The sequence below is a fragment of the Mus musculus genome, chromosome 15, assembly GCF_000001635.26.
Source record: "Mus musculus strain C57BL/6J chromosome 15, GRCm38.p6 C57BL/6J".
NCBI classification, from domain to species: Eukaryota; Metazoa; Chordata; class Mammalia; order Rodentia; family Muridae; genus Mus; species Mus musculus.
Window position 1 is genome coordinate 94,337,668 of NC_000081.6, and position 19,472 is coordinate 94,357,139.

Here is a 19,472-nt window from a genome sequence, read left to right on the forward strand (position 1 = left end):
CCCCCGCATCCTCACGCCCCATGCTCCATCCTATACAAGATGTATACCTCAGCTTCCACACTCTACAACTTCCTCCACCTTTTCTGGGGAATCCATGGCACTGCACTTGCATGACAAGGTCTGTTTATGTGCAGTCTATATCTGAATATAAAATTGGGCTCCTAACAATGATCTGAATCAAAGCGGTCCCTCAATAAATCTCGCCGGTACGGAGCAGAAACAGCATCATATCACAACCACACCCACATTTGCAGACCACGCCGTGGCTCCACTGTTTCCGTTTTCCCTTCTGCTCTCCATCTCCCTCCTTTGCCCCTTTCCTCTCTGATCCTTCCAGTTTTTCACGTCACAGTACAAATGTTATTTTCTCGTGTCCAAGGAAGAGAAATAAATGTTTGACATTGTGACAGTGAAAGACAAATGGGATTCTAAGAAAAGATGTGTGGAGGGGAATGACGGGGGGGGGGGTGGGGGGGGTTGGTACTAACCTGGAAACCTAGAGGGAAAGGAGAGAGAGCAACAGTGGAAGATGCTGAGAGAGAACAGTAGGGTTGATGGGGTGGTTGGTTAGCCACAAGGAAAAGAAAGACCTGGGAAGAAGGGGTACAGACAGGGTACGTTGCAAGCCCGTGTGCTCTGTGTATGGAAGGTCACACTTAAAAGAAATCCAACCAAACTTAAGGGAAATCCAGACAATACCAGCATGCATAACTTGGGTCTCTTATTTAAGGCCAGGGTACCTTGGCACATTTTGGTACAGTCTTGCCACGGCCCGTATGGATCCCAGGAGAACAGATTGCTCCTCTCCTCAATGGGGATGTTGAAGGAATAGCGCACGTCAGGGTTGTATAAATTACCCACACACAACACCTCAATAAAATACAGAGGGACACACAATTAACTTATAAAAGATAAACTCATGAGACATTGTTTTTATAGCTGATAATGGCAAGCACGTCACAAGTCCACTGATAAAGACTGCAGCTCTGTCTCGCCGCTGCCTACTAGCCGTTAGTTACCTGCAGAACGAGCTCCGCCTCCAGCCGGTCCGTGCTGTTAATTCTTTCAATCGAGTTGTTTGACCCGCTGTATTCGAAAACAGCACCCTGGATGTTGATCTCTTTCTTCGCCATACTTACAACAAAGTTTCCATTCAGGAGAAAGTTCCCTTGAGTGTCAGATAATGCTGAAAAACAATGTAACGCGGCTCTCCTGAGATAGGGACCGGGCAGGGTGGGAGGAACTGGCTTCACTTTCAAATTCAAGCTCTTTCCTGAATCTGCAGAAAGCAGATATAAATGGGGGCTAAGGAGATAAGCTTCTCCATGGTGCTGTGTAAGGAAACCTGAACAGAGCAGCCAAGTATGTTAAGACAGATTCATCCCACCCTGCCGCATCCCAGAACCTCTCCAGAGGCATGAAACAGGAAAGACACACAGAGACAGGAGAAACTGGACAAACCAGAGCGCCCCCATACAGAGCACCCAACTAGACAATCACCAGTGCAGAAAGCAGACAACATCCCGTCTGCATTCCATTTAGGTTTAATTCGAAACAAATGTGCTAAGCCTTAATGTCTTAAAGCCAAATTTTAAAATTAAGTTAGCCCGTTGACAATGTCGTACGCGGATGCAATGCATTCTGGTTACTCTCCCCCACCCTCCCCTCTCCCCCACCCCCATCCTCTTCCACTCCTCTCTACTAACCCTGTCCCCTGATTTGTGACCCTTGGTTTGGTTTTGTGGCCCATTTAGTTTAACCGGGACCATCTGTGTGACCACTGGATGGGGATCCGAGCAACATAAAACACTAGCAGGGTACCCCATCCCCCCAAAAATGTCCACAGTTATTCACAAAGACGCTGTTGGTCACCATCAATACGTGTGACTCTTTTCAAAATAATATCTTCCTTTTATAGACCCTTTCAATCAATCTTTAATTGACTCCTATTAAAGAATCAATATAAACCCCGGTGGTCATTATTATCAACCTGATCGTATCTAGAATCACCTTGAAGGCAAGCTTCCTGAGAGGGCCATCTAGATTAGGTGAGGCTCTGGCCGTGCCCGTGAAGGGTCGTCTTGATTAGGCTTTCTGAGGTTAGGATTTCCTAACTCTAAGCAGCGCAGTTCCTGGGCTTGGGTTCAGTCTGTATGGAAGAGAACGCTAGCTGAGCACAGGCAGTAATTCTCCGCCTTCTGACTGTGGCTGGCAGGTCACCAGCTGCCTTGCGCTTCTGTTGCTCGGACCCTCTTTGCATGTTGTCTACACCCTTGACATAGTTGGCCAAAACAAACCCTCTTTACCTTAAAAGTCTTTTGTCAGGGTATTTCATCACAGCAATGGGAAAAGTAGCTCGGACTCTTGTCACACACGTACATGTGTGCGTATATAATATACATTCATGATTTGCTACATCTAAATACAGAGTCTGATAGAGTTCATAGCTGCATGAAATTGAGTGTTCTTCAGTGAGCAGCTCAGCTAGGTATGTGGGTCACACGTACCCAACACTTGTGTGAGAGGTCCAGCTGATTTGTTACTGTAAGAGTCTAAACTCTCAGGCCAAAGATATCCTGTACCCGCTGAAGAGCTAGCCCTGTACACGTGACTCTATGATGCCACCCATGCTTTCTGAAATAAGCCGTTCATAACAAAGTCACATTGCTGGTGGTATGTAGGAGTTACATGGGCCAATATTTCAAATCTTACTAACTGGAGGCAGATAAATCGTCTTATTGGCTGTACATCACCCCCTTCTCCAGGTCGAGGAACTAGATAATTCAGGAATTGGCTCACTCTGAGAAGAAAACCTTTGTTTTAGTCTCCACCAACACACCATGTCAGCAGCACTGATAGCCCTAATTTGTGCATGCATTTGAAACCCAGGATTGTAAATAAGTGTATTTGTTTTTAAAACTCTTTCATGTTTCTAGTTAAGCAAAATTCTCCAAATCTGAAATATGTGTCTTTTTCAGGAAACAAAAATGTTTACACACTAGAAATAGACAATGACCATATTCAGTAACAACTCAAAATATAAAATTAGTTACATACAGAAGAAATTTAAGTAAAACTGTATTTAAGTACTTTTGCTACATACTAAAAACACATTTCAGGATAGCCAAAGAGTACTACCATGAACATTAGAGAGAAGAGAAATTTATTCCGAATATGCATGCAATTTTAATTGACTAAACATTTGGTTACCTAAGATACTATAATGAAAAACAAAAACTAAAAATTCTCCCCGTTATTCCTTTTTTTCTTTCTAAAAAGGATATATTGTGTGTAGCTTAAATATACTTTGTGTAGACAGAGCTACCTCAACCACAGATGTCCAACAGTTTGCACCTGAGGCAGACATACACCACGGTTGCTTACCGAGATAGTTGTCATCTTCTGGTCTTCCAGAATAGCTGTGCTGAAGGATTTCAATGTTTGTAGCCCCCGCAGGGATCTTTACAACCACATTGTAACCTGCAAAATAGATTTGCAAGCAGAAAATCTCACAAAACTGTAAATGTAGTTCTTTGCCCCTTTCATCCCCAATCTTCGAACTCCCCAAAGTATCACTATTGCAATAAGCTCACTATTGCACAAAGCTCACTATTGCACAAAGCTCACTATTGCACAAAGCTCAGAGTTTCCACCACTTATCACCACCAAGTAGCTGCAGGACGGCATGGCATAGCCACTCTTCGCCACGTCTTTCTAGCCTGCAAGACTGACATGAGGGTAACTGCCCCAAATACACACTTTAAGATTCAGTTGCTTCTTAAGATTTTATTTTTATTTTTGTGTATGTTTGTGTCAGGGGTGGGGAGAGGAGAGGCGGTGCCTGCAGTGACCTGACGAGGATTCCAGCTATCTGGAGCTGGAGTCAAGGCAGTTGTGAGCCATCTGATGTGGGTGCTGAGAACTGAGCTCGGCTCTTCTGCAAAAGCAGCAAGAGTCGCTTCTGGGATGTCTTTTCAGCTTCAATCTTGAGAATCTCAAAGCTCAACATTTCCTCTTTTTTTCCTACTTCTATAATTCTGAATGTATAATAGAGTGTTTATCTAGGGCCAACACACTTATTTACAATCCTGGGTTTCAAATGCATGTACAAATCTAGGGCTATCAGAGCTGCTGACATGGTGTGTTGGTGGAGACTAAATAGCTGCAGATTTTACTACTGAGAAAATAATAGAATTTAAATTTTTTCTCAGGCTTCTAGTTTGTACCTCAAACAAGAATCTCCATACTTAGATCCAAGTTTTGCATTACTTTTAAAAGTCTGTCAACATCCGTTACAAGAAAAGTAAAAAAAAAAAAAAAAAAAAAAAAAAAAAAAAGGAGTGGAATGGAGTTATTGGAGTGGAATGAAAGCGATAGCTCTAGCTCACTGGACAAAATTCTGCAATATTATCACTGCTTGAAGAGGAAACGCCGTGTAAAACACACATTGAACGAGAAAACGGGAACTTTTCCTGACCCTGAAAATACGCACAGAGCCAGCTGAGTCGCCCAGGTAAAGCACAGACCTCCACGTGCTCAAGAGATATTACTACAGCTTACTTCTTGTCCTTGTAAAAATTGACTCCCTCAATTTAGTACATGAATAAGAGTTGTAGTTTCTCTTATGCCTTATATTTGAAAATCCTGTGCCGTGGTTATAGTCCTTTAAAGATGACGCTGCCAGGTGACCTGTAGGTCTTTGCAGCCGATTGCCTTATCTCTTTAAAGTGTCACAACTTAGGCATAAATATAACTGCTCGACTGCTGTGTGTGTCCTGCAGGTTATAATCAACGTTAATTTTAACTCAGACAACTCTCTCTATAAAATGACTTCTTCCACCGGTCTCCTCAAAGCACTAGAAGGGTGCAAGGATGAAGGCGGCCACCAGGGGGCAGATTGCTAACTCTTATCCCCACCCTGCAAATGATTTGCAGCTGGCTTCCCATTTGTCTGGGAACTATTCATTGCCACATAATTTACACAAAGGTTAAGTACCTGGCTCTAATTTGATGTGCGTGGTTTTGTAACGGGAAATGTGTTTTAGTAGCTGAAGTCCACGACAACTGTGTCAGTGGCTACGGAAGGGGATCGAGTAGGCACCTCCCGTGAAATCATCGGTAACCAAGAGAAAACCACGACCATTGTCAGCACATTAAAATATGAATTGTTCTATGCTTCTAGTCTTGTGTTATAGCCTTCAACCAAATAGTGGCCATTATCATCGTGAACGCAATCATAGGAACATAGTTTAATGTCGGAAATGACTCTGTGAGAAATAACCATTTACCGTACTGGGAAAGGTTTAGGGCTCTGCTTTGTGTCATTCAAAGAAAGAACATTTTCCCAGAAAATTTAAGAATGGAAAATGTCTGAGGTAGTCTTAAAACACTTTAAAATGAAATTGAAATCACGGTCAAGTGCCCATTGGAACTGAAATGCACAATGCTACTTGGGAAATCAAGGGGCGGCAACTGTGACCCAACAATAAAATTAACACTTTAGCCCTTACCGTCAATCAACACTTTCAATACAGTATTAAAAACGAACACAGCACACAGACCAGGTATCTAATCGCAAAAGTAAATAGATGATAGATAGACAGGCAAGCAGATATAGGTAGGTGGATAGATAGATAGATTCCAATGTTAAAATAATTCAAAGCAAGTTTTCCAGGAAAATCCATAAATATATACATTCTAACTTGCATGAACACTACTAAAAGCTCTCTAAATTTAAGTAACATTCACACACCACAGTCAAATACCACTGACTTTGCTGTTTGACTTTTATTAATACATCTGATTTTTGTTGTTGTTGTTGTGGTTGTGGTTGTAATTTTAGACTTAGGGTTGGGGATGGTCTCAGTTAGTACAGAGCCTGCTGAACATGCTAGAAGCCCTGAGCTTGGCCCCAGCACAGCGTGAGGTGACATGGGTAGTGTGTGCTTGTAATCTCAGCACTTGAGAAGTCAAGGTTGGACGACCATAAGTGCCAGGCCAGTCTGGGACACATGAACCTCTTTCCAGAGAAAAAACCAACAAAAACACAGAATCAGGTTTTTCTTAGAACAAGTGAATCCATAAATTCAAATAACATCCCAGGATCAAGGTTTAGTTTCTTTCCCTTTGAACATTTTTCATCGACAACCACTGTGGCCTGGGGAGACAGAGTCCACAGGCTATAACAAAGCATTCCTGCTGTACTCCATTACACAGTAGAGCACCCGTCCCGACGGGAGGGAAAACCGGAGGCAAGCACACTCAGCTTACCGTAATGGGCACTGTTGAAGACACCTGCCAGGGTCTGGCACGAAGAGTTGTCACCACCACACACTCCACACTTGTCTCTCTTGGCCTTGGAGTTTAACACGTGATCACAGCCAGCTTGCTTCAAAACACAATGGTCATGATTCGTATCATCAAGGTGACTAATTCATTATGTGCACAGTGCTTTAAAGTATACAGGGTTCTCTTCAAAGGATCATTGTATATATTATTGTGTATATTATTGGATGAAGTTGTAACTATCAGGACTCTGGTACAACAGGAGCCTCTCTGTCTGCCAAGAAACACGGGAGTAGCTGTGTTTCCAGGGTCTGAAAATCAGTGTGCTTCAAAGAGCTTACAGAATTCTCTGAATCAAGATCCTCAGGCGATGCCTTGAGTTCTTCACTGGGACAGACAATGATTCCCGTATTTAACAATCATTTGAAAACAATAATTCAGGGCTGGAGAGATGGCTCAGCAGGTAAGAGTGCTGGCTGCTCTCCCAGAAGACCTGAGTTCTATTCCCAGCATCCACCTAACGGCTCATAACCATCTGAAACTCCAGTTCAAGGGGGATCTGGTGCCCTCTTCTGGCTTCTGTAGGCACTGCATGCATGTGGTGCACATACATACAAGCAGGTAAAAACACTGACACACATGAAACGTTTTTAAGAAGAATGCCACTCTTTAAAGAAAGATAATTCAAACAGACACATTAGCAACGCAATAGAAGACTCAACAAAAGATGTTGGTTGTATTACTTTAAAAAAAAAATTATGGCTCTAAACCTCTAAACTGAGTGACCTGAAGAAAAAAGTTGATATGGCACACGAATGTCTTTTCATTTATGTATTTATTGAATGGGGTGGTGGGGCAGGGTGTGTGCAAGCACGGTCTGTAGGAGTTGGTTCTCTCCTTCTATCTCGTGGGCTCCGGAGACAGAGCTGAAGTTGCTAGACTTGGCAGCTTTCCCATCACCCTGACACATGGAATTTTTTTTTAACACATAAAGCGAATATTTCTACAATGGAGTTTTTAAATACATAACGAGAATATTTCCTCAATGAAGGTTTATCTGTATATCTAATGAAAGTCAAATGCATGTGGGGGTTCGGGCTACCCGGCCATATTCTGTTTCGTTTCACTTGGCTCTGTTGGCTGTGTTGCTTGTTTAAATAAGGCGCACGGCTTCAGGGCCTCTGGGTTCTCACTGCCTCACACTGCTAAGATCTTCTCTTTGACGTGAATGGCACCTGACATCTACTCAGTCACTGCTGGTTGAACAGAAGGAGAACTAAGGGATACAGCCCTAGAGAGGGAGGGGATGTGGGTGACGTGTTACCACAGGAGGCCACATCTGAAGGGGCAAAAGCACTTGCTATGCCCCAGTCCACTCTCTCCCTACCTTTAAAAGAAACGGACCTCATCTTCACGCCAATGCTAAACACACTTAGTGAAACAAAAGCAGCCATCCGAATGCACTTTAGACTGCTTTTGTTTTGTTTTTGAGGTGGGATACAGCAGCTATCTAGACCAGGCTAGCCCTCCTTAGCCTCCTAAGCCCTAGAGTATAGGTGAGTTACTTCATAATAAAGCTAACCATAATCCTAGAGACAGCATGATATCAAAGACTACTTTAATGGCATCCCCAAGAACAAATTCTGAAGAAACAGAGACAACACCGGTCACAGAAGTAGAAGAAACACATGCTGTTCTTGAATAGAAAGACAAGGTTTACTTACCCGACAGAGGCCCTGGACACAGATGTCGTTAGTTTCCGTCCCACAGGGTGTCCCATCAGCAACTCTGTCCTTCAGCTGGTAGAAGCTGGTAGTCCCAGCGACCCGGCAATAGAGTTTACAGCGATCTTTTACGGCAACTGCAAAGGGAAGAGTCGCATTTTGGATGCAGAATGGCCGAAGATCTGCATTTCTCTACAGCAGAAGGCTTTCGTATCAGAGCAATGGCGTTACTCACTCCCGCTGTACTTCGGAAGCCACCTCACATTGGGGGGGAGGCCGTTGATGTCGAAATGTTTACCGTCGAAGTCGGAGCATTGCTTTTCTCGGAAGTCTCGCTTGCCTTTTGGACATGAATCAGTATTACATGATCGAAATTTCATCCTGCGGCCCACACAGTACCTTCCTCCGTTTCGTGGCCTAGTCAAATTCATTACATTTTAAAGCACATCAGTAAGACGGTACTGTGGTCATTTATATCCACAATTGCCCCATTCTCTGCCAGGACCAGAAAGGCCACAGATGTTCTTCAAACACTTATGTTAAAATCAGAAGGTCTTGTTGACAGGAGCCTGGTATGGCTGTTCCCTGGGAAGTTCTACCAGTACCTGACCAGTACAGATACTCACAGCCAACCTTTAAACTGAGCCTGGGGACCACAATGGAAGAGCTAGGGGAAAGGACTGAAGGAGCTGAAGGGGACTGCAATCCCATGGGAAGAGCAACAATATCAACTAACTGGACCACCCAGAGCTCCCAGATACTAAACCACTAACCAAAGAATACACATGGAGGGACCCATAGCTCCAGCCACATATGTAGCAGAGGATGGCCTTATCTGACATCAATGGGAGAGGAGGCCCTTGGTCCTGTGGAGGCTCGATGCCCCAGTACAGGGGAATACCAGGATAGTGAGGTGGGAGTGGGTAGGTGGGGGACCACCTTCATAGAGGCAAAGGGGAGGGGGGAGAGCAGGGATGGAACAGGGGGTTTGTGGAGGGGTAGCTGGGAAGGGGTATATTATTTGAAATGTAAATGAATAAAATGATTAATAAAAAAAGAAATATACAACAGCGCTTTAAGCAATTTTTTGGAATATGAATCATAAAAATAACACACACACACACACATTGGAGACCTGAGACCCAGACCTGGACACCAGAAATGAGCCTCAGTTCTGACTACATTAATAAGAATTAATGGTGGGACTAAAGAATGATGTCTAGATGGACGCAGACAACAGAGAACACCCTGGGTAACAAGAGAAGCACACCCATGGCCATCCAGCTTGAGTGGGGCACACCTAATGCTTGTCACTGTGTCAACTGCAAATAAACCCCAGATGTTCTGAGGGTAAGGATGATATATAATTTACCCGGCCCAACATTCCAATGCATGTTTACTCAGAGTGTATTGTATTCCCGTGCATTCACAATGCTCACTGACATGAGCATTCCGAGTGCCGCCTGGCTCATGAATTACTCTCTACAAAATGGAAACATTTGAGATCTTCCCGGGCTCTCGGCATGCTCTGGAATTGGGTGGAGAGAGATGCCTCAGCACTTACTTGTCAAAGACTGTGATGCATCCGGAAGAGGAGCAGGGAAGGGAAAGGAGGGACATCAGGTTACAGAACAGTAGAGAGCTAGCAACTGAATACACACATGGGCCAGAGAGCCCAGCACGAGAGGAAGATCTCGGCTGTTCCATTGGAAGCACGATAAAATGAAGGTGCCATCACAGACTCACCATTCACTTTCACTTCTTAAACTCACACTGAAGCAGAAAACAGAGTATGAAGAAAATAGCTGCCTCCGTTCTAACTGAGAAATTTAGATTTTTAAAAAGTCTGAACCTACAAATGAAATTCTTCCAGGCGGATTCCGAATCTCTGAAACTCGCAGACTGACCCCCAGCTCCGGAAGTGAGCGGAAGCGATTTTGACTTTCTGGTGCTTGGGGGCAATCTTAATTTACAGTGAATAAGAAGACGTACTCGGGCCGGTCACAGAGCCGGGCTGTGCTCTTGATTCCACCTCCGCATGTCCTTGAACACGAGCTGTAGGGTCCCCATGGTCCCCACTCGCCATCCACAGGACGGGTCTCCATGTCCCTGGTCACACACAGCCCACGGTGGCAGTGCTAGGAACAGAAGAAGCACACACACAGGAATGGCTTGTGTCTCTGTAGTTAAAACATCACGGTCACTGCAACCGCAGCGTGAAGATGGGCAGGAGAAGATCTGTAGATTATCTAAAGCCAAGGACAACTCAGGAGTGAGGCTGCATGTAATACCAGCTTGCAATAAATAGTCTCTCTCTGCTGGGTACCTGAGGTTGGTGGGATGCAAAAAGAACGGAATTCTTTCTCTTTGCTTTTGAAATTCAGGTTCTCATTGGAAAGGCAAAAAAGAATATTTGAGATTAAAATGAAAAGTGTTTATCCTATTCATACTAGCTCCAAAGCAGTGTTTTTCATAATGCAGTGGTCATCACAACTGTTACATACATATATGTGTGTGTGACATACATATGTTACATATGTGTGTGTGTGTGTTACATATATATATGTGTGTGTGTGTGTGTGTGTGTGTGTGTGTGTATAAAATCAAGCATATACACGTGTACACACCACACACACACACACACACACACACATACACACACGCACCCCAAACATATGAATAAATATAACTGAGGAGATGAACAATCCCTACAATGAAAGCTGCCGGGATCTTGAGGAAGTAAACAACAGACAGCAGTAGACAATGGAAAGACCGTCCCTGCCACTGGATTGGCAGACTTAATATCATGAGAATGGCTATGTTACCAAAAACGAATCTAACTAGTTAGTGCAATCCCCACCAAAATTCATATATAATTCTTTACAGAACTAGGGAAGAACAATCTAAGAACCCACAGGGACCCAGCAAAGACAGCAAACAATGAAAACAATCCCGAGAAAGAATACAGCTGTGGGTGTCACACTACATCACTTCAAACTATACCACAGTGTGTTTCACTTATAGATGAAACGTAGATTGGAGAAAGCCATTTATCACATTCAATTACATTCTATTAAAGTTTAAGAAAGAAAATATATGCAATGAAAACATCTATATAATTGGGGCCTGGGGACATACTAACATTCTGAGATTTGTTTTTATCATAATCATAAAAACGCAACATGTATGTCCACGCAATTACTTATATAACTATATAAAACATAGACTCCATCTACTAGTGTTAATAACGAAGTTAAAATTAGATATTTACTTCAGCTGACACTATACTATTTCCAGCAATACAATCACCTCAACTAGCTGAGCAACAGGTGACAGCAAACAGTGAGAAATGCAGAAATGCAGAAGAGAGCAGACGTTCATTCCAGACGCTCTGGATACAAGACTCACCCTTTGAGAAACCTACCATCCCGGGACCACAGCTCGTCCCATCTGCCAGCGGCATGTGCTGTGTGCGACAGCCCTTGTGGACGCCTTCTGCACTCGTGCACCACAGACGTCGGCAGTGCTTCTGCAGAGCAATCACAGGCAGGAAAGCCAGAGCAGATATCAACACGCGGACGGACGCACAAGGTCTCTGCGTCACAAAGTCACGTGACCTGTTCCCTGGCTCACGGCTGGGGCTAGACAGAGTCAGCCAATGCCAGGGTTCTCAGCTACAAGGAGGGAAGCGTTTGGTCTGAAATTTTACTAGTGTATCAAACGATGAGAGGAATGAGTAAAGGAAATATTCAGTTATTTGATTGTGCTTCCTTTCTTTGCAAGACATTTTTTTTCTAGAGGGGGTGTTATATTGTTGTTGTTGTTGTTGTTGTTGTTGTTGAACTTCATTCATAGGTTCCCTGCCTGGCACAACGGCATAGTGTATGAGTGCCATTCATGGGAATACTGTGAAAAGTATCATTACTCCTGAGTCTGTGAAGCATGGGGCATATTTACAATTTCTGAGCAAATGCAAGAAAACTCCAGTCGTAGGGGCGGTGCCCAAGATAATTCCTGTACTTCTGAACTTAAATGCACAGCCTATCTGGTGTTTGAAAGCAGCCCAGAAGAAAGAAACACAGCCATTACAATAAAATGCTAAGGTGACAGACTCATGATGGACATTTACGTTTATTAAGATCTGTGACTATCAATTTGAGGCCTTAAGTGCATTAGTCGCTGTGTGGGATGGGCTTTACAGCTCTACACTCTTGCTGTTCACTGACCCATTCACTAAGCATCAATTGTGTGGTAGCCTCTATGCCAGTGGTTCTCAACCTTCCTAATGTTGTGACGTTTAAACATAGTTCCACATGTTGTGCTGACCCCCCAGCCATAAAATTATTTTTGTAGCTACTTCATAACTGTGATTTTGTGACTATTATGAGTCGTAATGTAAGTATCTGATAAGCAGGCTGGCTAGGACACACAACCCCTTGTGTGTCCACATGTTGATATCCTAATGTTGTGACTTTTTAAGATAGTTCCTCGTGTTATGGTGGCCCCCAACCATAAAATGATTTTTGTTGTTACTTTATAACTGGGATTTTGCTAGTGCTATGAGTCATGATGTAAATATATGATATGCGGACTGTCTAGGGTCACAACCCACGCGTGAAGGAATGCAGCCCTGGGTGATGATTCTGAACTGTTCACTGGTGGTGCAAGAGTATCAGCCAGAATCCGAAATTACCGAAATCAGAAGTTTTCAGGTATTAATTTGTTTATACTTTGTAATATTTTAAATAAATATGACAAGCGAGTTACCCTGGCGTTGAGATCCAAGGCCAAGCCCAAAACTCACTTGTGTCTTACAGACACATGCAGATCTGGAAGCAAGCAGCTTCCCCAGTGTTTTTCACATGGGAAGTTTTCATCTGTGCTAGCACACTGGCGTTCCCAAACCTTCCAGATTCATAGCATTTCAGATTCTGGGTTTTCAGACTGGGGAGGGGGGGCTCTTAACGTGTGTGCATTTATTTAAGTAAATTAAGTCTATATTCCTGGGCCCAGAGGTCCTGAGTCTCCATTAAAGTAGAAGTCAACTGGCAAGTTCATGCAGAGAAGTGAACAAAGTGCAAGGTCTGTTCTGCTTGGGAAAGCGAAGCTTGCATGCAGCACAGCACCGACATGATCTGTACATCACGCCCTAACTTTACTCCCGCATCAGAGAGAATCAAGATGGCGCTAGATCTGATATTGAGGGTTATCATATCGGATGAGTTTTTGTCATGGAAAGTGAAAGTGGGTGACCTAGGAAAATTTCCCCAAAATAAATTGTGAAGAATACTTTGATGAAAACTGAAGATCTAATCCCTTTGTGTTTACATCTGTGTAACAGACATGGAAGGCTGGAAAGATGGCCGGGGGGGGTTCCAAGCAGTTACTGCTCCTCTTTTAGTGGAACTGAATTCAGCTCCCAGCACCCACACCAGGCAGTCCATACCTCCTGTAACACCAGCTCCAGGGCATCCAACATCCTCTTCCGGTCTCTGTGGGCATTGTGCTTACATACACATAGCCCCACAGATGTGCCCACAAACACATAATTAAAAATAAAATACATCTTTAAAAAGGCACTCAATCTATTTTATTTGTGAGGCCCTTTAAAACGACTCAATACTAAAAACAAATAAACAAACCCCAACATTTTAACCTCACCCCCTACATAAGTATTTCAGCATTTTAAAATTTTATGTCATATAGCTATGCTGTGGCTATACCTTCCGAATAGGAATACTTTACAGAAATCTGTGAGGGTGAGCAATATTTATTTGGAAGTAGCTAGCATAACACTGAGCACACCATTAGTTTTGGTTTTCATTGTTTGGGGTCATTTCTAGGGAACACCACCTAATCCATCTTCCATTCAAGAATAAATGCATATTTTGAAGTACATTCTCGCTATGACTTCCAGGTAGTTTTTTTTTTCAAAGAAATAGGTAGAGTTTCTCCTACCAAGTAGGGACACACTTGTGATCCAGGGCCAAACATGAGCTCACACTGCCTGTTCCCATCGTACACGGAGCCCGGAAGCTGTGGAGACAGGTCATATGTTCTCCCGTTGGGTTTGTCAAGAAGGCATTCTCCATGACCAGTGCTGGGCCAAAGACAGAAAACAGGACAGTGTGAATACACGTGTACACATGGCTTGCACACACGGTAGCGTCTCCACCAGGTTCCTGCTGTTCCTTACTCTCAAAGACAACATTCGCACCTTCTCATGATCTAAAAAAACAAAAACAAAAAAACAAAAACAAAAAACAAACAAGCTCTAGCCACATAGGCAAAGCAAACGTTCTTGCACACAATGATGACATCAGGAGTTTTCACTGTGTCTGTTTGCCCTGGATCCTCACTCGGGATGAGCAGTTGAAATGTCATGGGTGTGACCAGTGCTTGTTTGGAACCCCACATATACTTAGAAGCTACAGAGGCATGAGGGGAAGTGCCTAGGAATGGAGCCCAATGGCACAGCATCTACACAACATTTGTGGGAACCTGGATTACATCTCCAGCCCTGAGCACAACTGTTTAGTGACAAGTTACCACGACATAATTGACATTACACTTTCAGGACCCTTGAGCCTCAGATGTCTCGTCCAAACTGTGGAGGTTTAAAAATAAAGGAAGTAGTATTATGTTTCTTGTTCTAAATGGCGGCAACGTAAAGGGCTCTTCAAAAGCTTGAATACTTCTCTACTTTACTTGGGGAGTAAGTAGCGCAGAGTTAAGCTCCCTGACTCTGGGGGCTTGCTTACATTTAAGTCTCTTCGTGAGACAGGAAACGTACTAATGAACAAGTTCTTTAACCTGCCTAAGCTAGCTCTCATCTTCCACATGCTGAAAGGGTGATATCTATCTTACAGCTCGCTATTAGAATGCAGTCATGTGCTGCACAATGATGCTTCGGCCAATGATGGCCGAATGATCAGATGTCAGGTGGTGGTTCATTTATGAGAAGCCATTCGAAAGCAATGGTTCTATTCTTTTCCATCCTTTCCATCTAGAGGGGTAACTGCAAAATGCTAATGATGTTACTTTGAGAATATAAACTAGAGAGGAAATGAAGAATTGGATTTGTGCACAGATATTTTATGATGAGAGCTTCGTAGATCTTAGTGACCACGGTGGAAATGCAATTTTAATGACATAAATTAGAAAGCAAAGAAAATTAGCAGAAAGTAAAGACACCGGCTAGGAGTGCAAGCTTTCCTTTTCTCAAAGCTACTGAGAGTCCCAAGAGAGCAGGTCAGGCAGAGACTCCTCTCTGGTGGCAAAAGCAGACTTCTTTGGAACTCAGCTAGTCTCAGTCTTGAGGGGACACCTTAAACTTCTGCCACACAGTAGCCCCTCAAAATACTACTTAGTAACACCCCCAAAATTAAACTATGCACAAGTGTGTCCTGACTGTCATTAAGTCACTCCACAAACAGTTTTCAGCACAAGAAAATATCCAAATCAAACAAAACAAAACGCATGTCTATATGCCTGAACTATAATACAAAAATGTCAAGTGAAATATTAAATATAAATCCTTGTTTTTACAAATTCTTTATGCATTTATTTATTGTGTGGAGCACACTTGCCACTGCACACATATTGGGGGTCAGAGGACAATTTGGCAGGATTCTGTCTTCTCTTTCCACCATATGGGTTCCAGGAACTGAACTACAGTCATCAGGCAAATGACTTAACCCACTGGGCCATCTTGCTGACCCATATCTTTTTGTTTTCACACATTTATCTATATACTGCTAATGAAAAACTGGCTCTCTATTGGACCACTGTAAAAGGACATGGGGCTGTGAAGCCTGATGATTTAGAAATCGGTCACCTAGCAACCAAAGTCACAGGAACCCAGACTCACTCTAGAAATTCTGTGATATGCTTCTGACTGCATGCTGACCAGGTCCAAGGACTCGTGTGGTAATTTAGAGTCGGGGCCATGACGTGATACTGATGTTTAATTCCGGCTTCTTTACATTTAAAGCTGTCGTCGTGTGGAACATTAAACCTGAAAACGAAAGCAAACACCTAAGACTACCAAAAATGATCACAACGTTAATTAATAAGAATCCCCCTTGTGTTTCTACAGCTATACAATATAAATACAGACAAATCTAGTTACACTGGGTTTTATACTCTGGGACTTTACACAAGATGAAATTCTATATTTAGAGTCATGGTTTCTGATTAGCACTAGATTGTGTCTTTGATTAGTCTCATATCTTTATTTGTCATCAAAATCTAAACAATAAAATTATTTGGAATTTGCCCCCATCTACCTCAGGATATGAGCATAATATTCACAAAAACATATCTGCCTGTTTCACCCTAAAGATCTAGGAGGTGGGTGTGTACGTTCGGTAAGGGGTCACCACATTAATTCTAGACCATTGTCTGGTTCTGCAGTATCACGGATCCCCAGCTCAGTATCAATCTACATACCAACTACATATCAGCAGATGCCCTGATGGACAGACCATAATAATAAAACCACGCCCAATGACACACAAATATTAGCACTGAGAGCAGTGATTAAAGAACTCTCGGGACAGCAACAGACGACATACGAGGCTTCAGAGACTCAGATGTGGATGGAAATCACCCTTACTTTTCACCCACATTTGAGATACCCTGAGGTTACATGGGGAGAAGGCCTATCTAGTGAACACAACACTGCGCAGTGTACAGGTCGGCAGCTTTCGGGACCAGCAAGAGTGTTTCTGAAGTACCACTGCAAGATTTCAACAATCTGAAGGTCTGCCTCATACTGCCTTATCCCTCTCTCCCCCTTTAACCACTAGTGACCATGAGCTAGACGATAAAAGGGAATTGAAATGGCACCTTCTAAGTACGTTATCTCTTTTCAAATTACTGCCCACAGACATTCTAACGTCATGGCCAGAGAGGAAATTTGGTCAAACAAAGAGCCATCTCTGGCCTCGATTCCTTACTAGCCACAAACAAGGACCGTAGTGACCTACCCTGTGGCTACATTCAGAATTATTTCTCAGAAGACTAGTTCATAGGACTTCCAAACTTTCCACGGGGGCTCTGAGCACACCATGGGAAGTCGTGGCCTCCACTCTCAGAGCTCAGAACCCCAACAGGGCTTTCCTAAGGCAGGAGTAAGAGAACCCCATATAGTTGTGGACAATCTTCCAAAAGAGTTCTTTGATGAATAAGAAACCCCATGGACCAGGTCACATGCGAGGGCTCTGAGCAAAAGAGCAAGATGTGAGCTGGTCTTTCATGTGCTGCTGGGGACTTCTCCAGAACCAGGAGCTTTTGCAGGCTCCCCCGAAATGACAGTGGACAGTACCTGGCCATGTGTAAGATGACAAGGAATAAAGGCCAAAGGTCATTGTCATGTAACCAGTGCAGTGAGTGAAATAGAAGACTATTCAAGTTCTACGTCTGTGAACTGCTGGTTTGTGCACCCTGTCTGACCTAACGTGGATCACAAAGGACCACAGTAGCCTTTCAAGGATGAAGGATGAAAATCACACGGTAATATTTGACATAGGAATCCTGGTGCTCATGGCTGAATGCCTGCAAGCAGAAGGCACACTCCTCAGGTGAGGGATAGGTACTCACACGTGTCCAAGCTCATGGGCGATGGTGAAGGCGGCGCTCAGCCCGTTCTCTTCGCTAATGGAGCAGCTCCGTGAAGGATCACACAGGGTGCCTAGCTCTGCTAAGCCTAAAAAAAAAAATCACACACAAGTTCTCATCAAAATGGGAAACGGCACCAAAATCACCACGCAAAATGTAAACCAGTCACTGGTGGTGGAATTACGACTTGAAAATAAATTGTCTATGAATGGTGATCAAATACTGAAAGCCAGAAGGTAAATGAACAGACTAAATGGCTTTCACTGAAATGTTTTTTAAACTTTTAGATTCTCTCATGCCAAGGAAAAAAAAAGATAATAATAAAAATAATAAGATGATCAAATACTCTACTGCGAACCCAGGGGAAGGGAAAACAGAACTTTCTAGGGTGGGTGATATGAAAGGTGAAGAGTTCCAGTCAGTAGACAAATAAAGAGAAGAAAGAAGCTGGCGTGGCTTTCCTTTAACTAGGCTTGGGGTATACGGATATTCACATACCACATATTCATACACGGGATATTCACATACCATATATTCACACACGGGATATTCACACACCACATATTCATACAAGTCAAGTGTCAGTGCCTGACGTGGTGTTTGCCCTTTAATATATGTCAGCTAAGACGAGGCGTGGCTGTGACAGAGGAGCTACTGCAAACACTCAGCAATCCCCAACTACCTGGGTAGCAGGAGGTGGTTTGTACAACAGAATCTTCTATCTCCCGTACCAAGAATGACACGCAAACAAGCAAGCTGTGGACGATGAAAGTGGTGGGACCTAGCTGGATGTCAACAATAACAACTCCAGCTTGCGGAGTCCTGCAAGTTCAAACAGTAAGGAATACTACTACTAATAATAATAACTATAACAATTCATTATGATATTCTTAACTCCACCATCACTGAGGGTTTAGATTTTGGGGAGTTTCAATGTAAACCAATACTACAGTTTCTGCTAATTCCACCCTTTAACATTTATTAGTTAACATGTATCCATTCGCCTGTGAGGATTCGTTTCAAAGAGCTGGTATATGTCTGCACCTTCTCACTGTATACTGAAGGATTAGTATTGACCAAATATAGTGTGATGCCTTCTTCTAGGCATCCTTTTATCCATAGAAGTTAAAATTCTGAACATCATCCTTACATGGAGGTTGATTTCCAAACAGTCATAATGTTTTATTGATCATTTAAAGAAATGAAAGTTAAATTCACAAATCTATGACTGGGAAGATATAGAGAACAAACTCTTTAGCCAGCCAAGGAAAACATTTTCCCTTTGTGAACATCTTGCCAAGAGGCCTTGCTTGGGCAACATCTTCTCCAGAAGATCCTTCCTTAAAGTGTAGATCAATAGAGAATCAATACGCTCCTAAAATCTATGCTCCCATGTGTACGTTTGTAATTAACTGCCACTTTGCATTTCTCCTTTGTCAAAGCAGAAGAATGGCAAGACACTTCCTATAGCTGTCCTCATGTCCTAGACTTCATTGGCAGTATCAGACTGCCAAGAGCTTAGTTCCAACAGATAAACTCACCTTTAGAGCTGAGCTGAGATTTGGAACACAACAGTGACTCCTTTATGACACAACTTTACAGTTCATCTTTAAAAGTACACATTGCAAAATCTTACACATAGAACATACTTGTGAAAATATATGTTTTCACATAATCAGAAAATGGGCTACAAAGTTGCCCTACAAGTCCACAAATGCATATCAACAAAATCTGAAGTAACCTGATATGTGTGTGTGTGTGTGTGTGTGTGTGTGTGTGTGTGTGTGTGTACATATATATCTTAAATTACACACATGCGGCAAGCTTAGTGGTTTAGAGCAC

At 43.0% G+C, this 19,472-nt stretch overlaps 1 protein-coding gene across 8 annotated transcripts in view; it reads right to left on the reverse strand.

The window, feature by feature from the left end:
- Adamts20 (a disintegrin-like and metallopeptidase (reprolysin type) with thrombospondin type 1 motif, 20) overlaps positions 1-19,472 on the reverse strand; it is a 163,761-nt gene that overhangs the window by 69,354 nt on the left and 74,935 nt on the right. For 5 of the 8 annotated variants that reach the window (XR_001781518.1, XM_006520863.3, XM_011245594.3 and 2 more), the window contains 11 exons: positions 17,613-17,718; positions 15,880-16,026; positions 13,968-14,109; positions 11,434-11,538; positions 10,002-10,147; positions 8,245-8,426; positions 8,010-8,146; positions 6,271-6,388; positions 3,385-3,480; positions 1,020-1,186; positions 741-870 (listed from right to left, as the gene is read on the reverse strand). Coding sequence is in view for 6 of the 8 variants with exons in the window: in XM_006520863.3 (XP_006520926.1) it covers positions 741-870; positions 1,020-1,186; positions 3,385-3,480; positions 6,271-6,388; positions 8,010-8,146; positions 8,245-8,426; positions 10,002-10,147; positions 11,434-11,538; positions 13,968-14,109; positions 15,880-16,026; positions 17,613-17,718 (1,476 nt within the window). In the remaining 2 variants the exon portion in view is untranslated. Of the gene's footprint in view, positions 1-740; positions 871-1,019; positions 1,187-3,384; positions 3,481-6,270; positions 6,389-8,009; positions 8,147-8,244; positions 8,427-10,001; positions 10,586-11,433; positions 14,110-15,879; positions 16,027-17,612; positions 17,719-19,472 lie in introns of those variants that run through there. The other 3 variants (XM_017316581.2, XR_001781517.1, NM_001164786.1) reach the window with 3 other exon arrangements.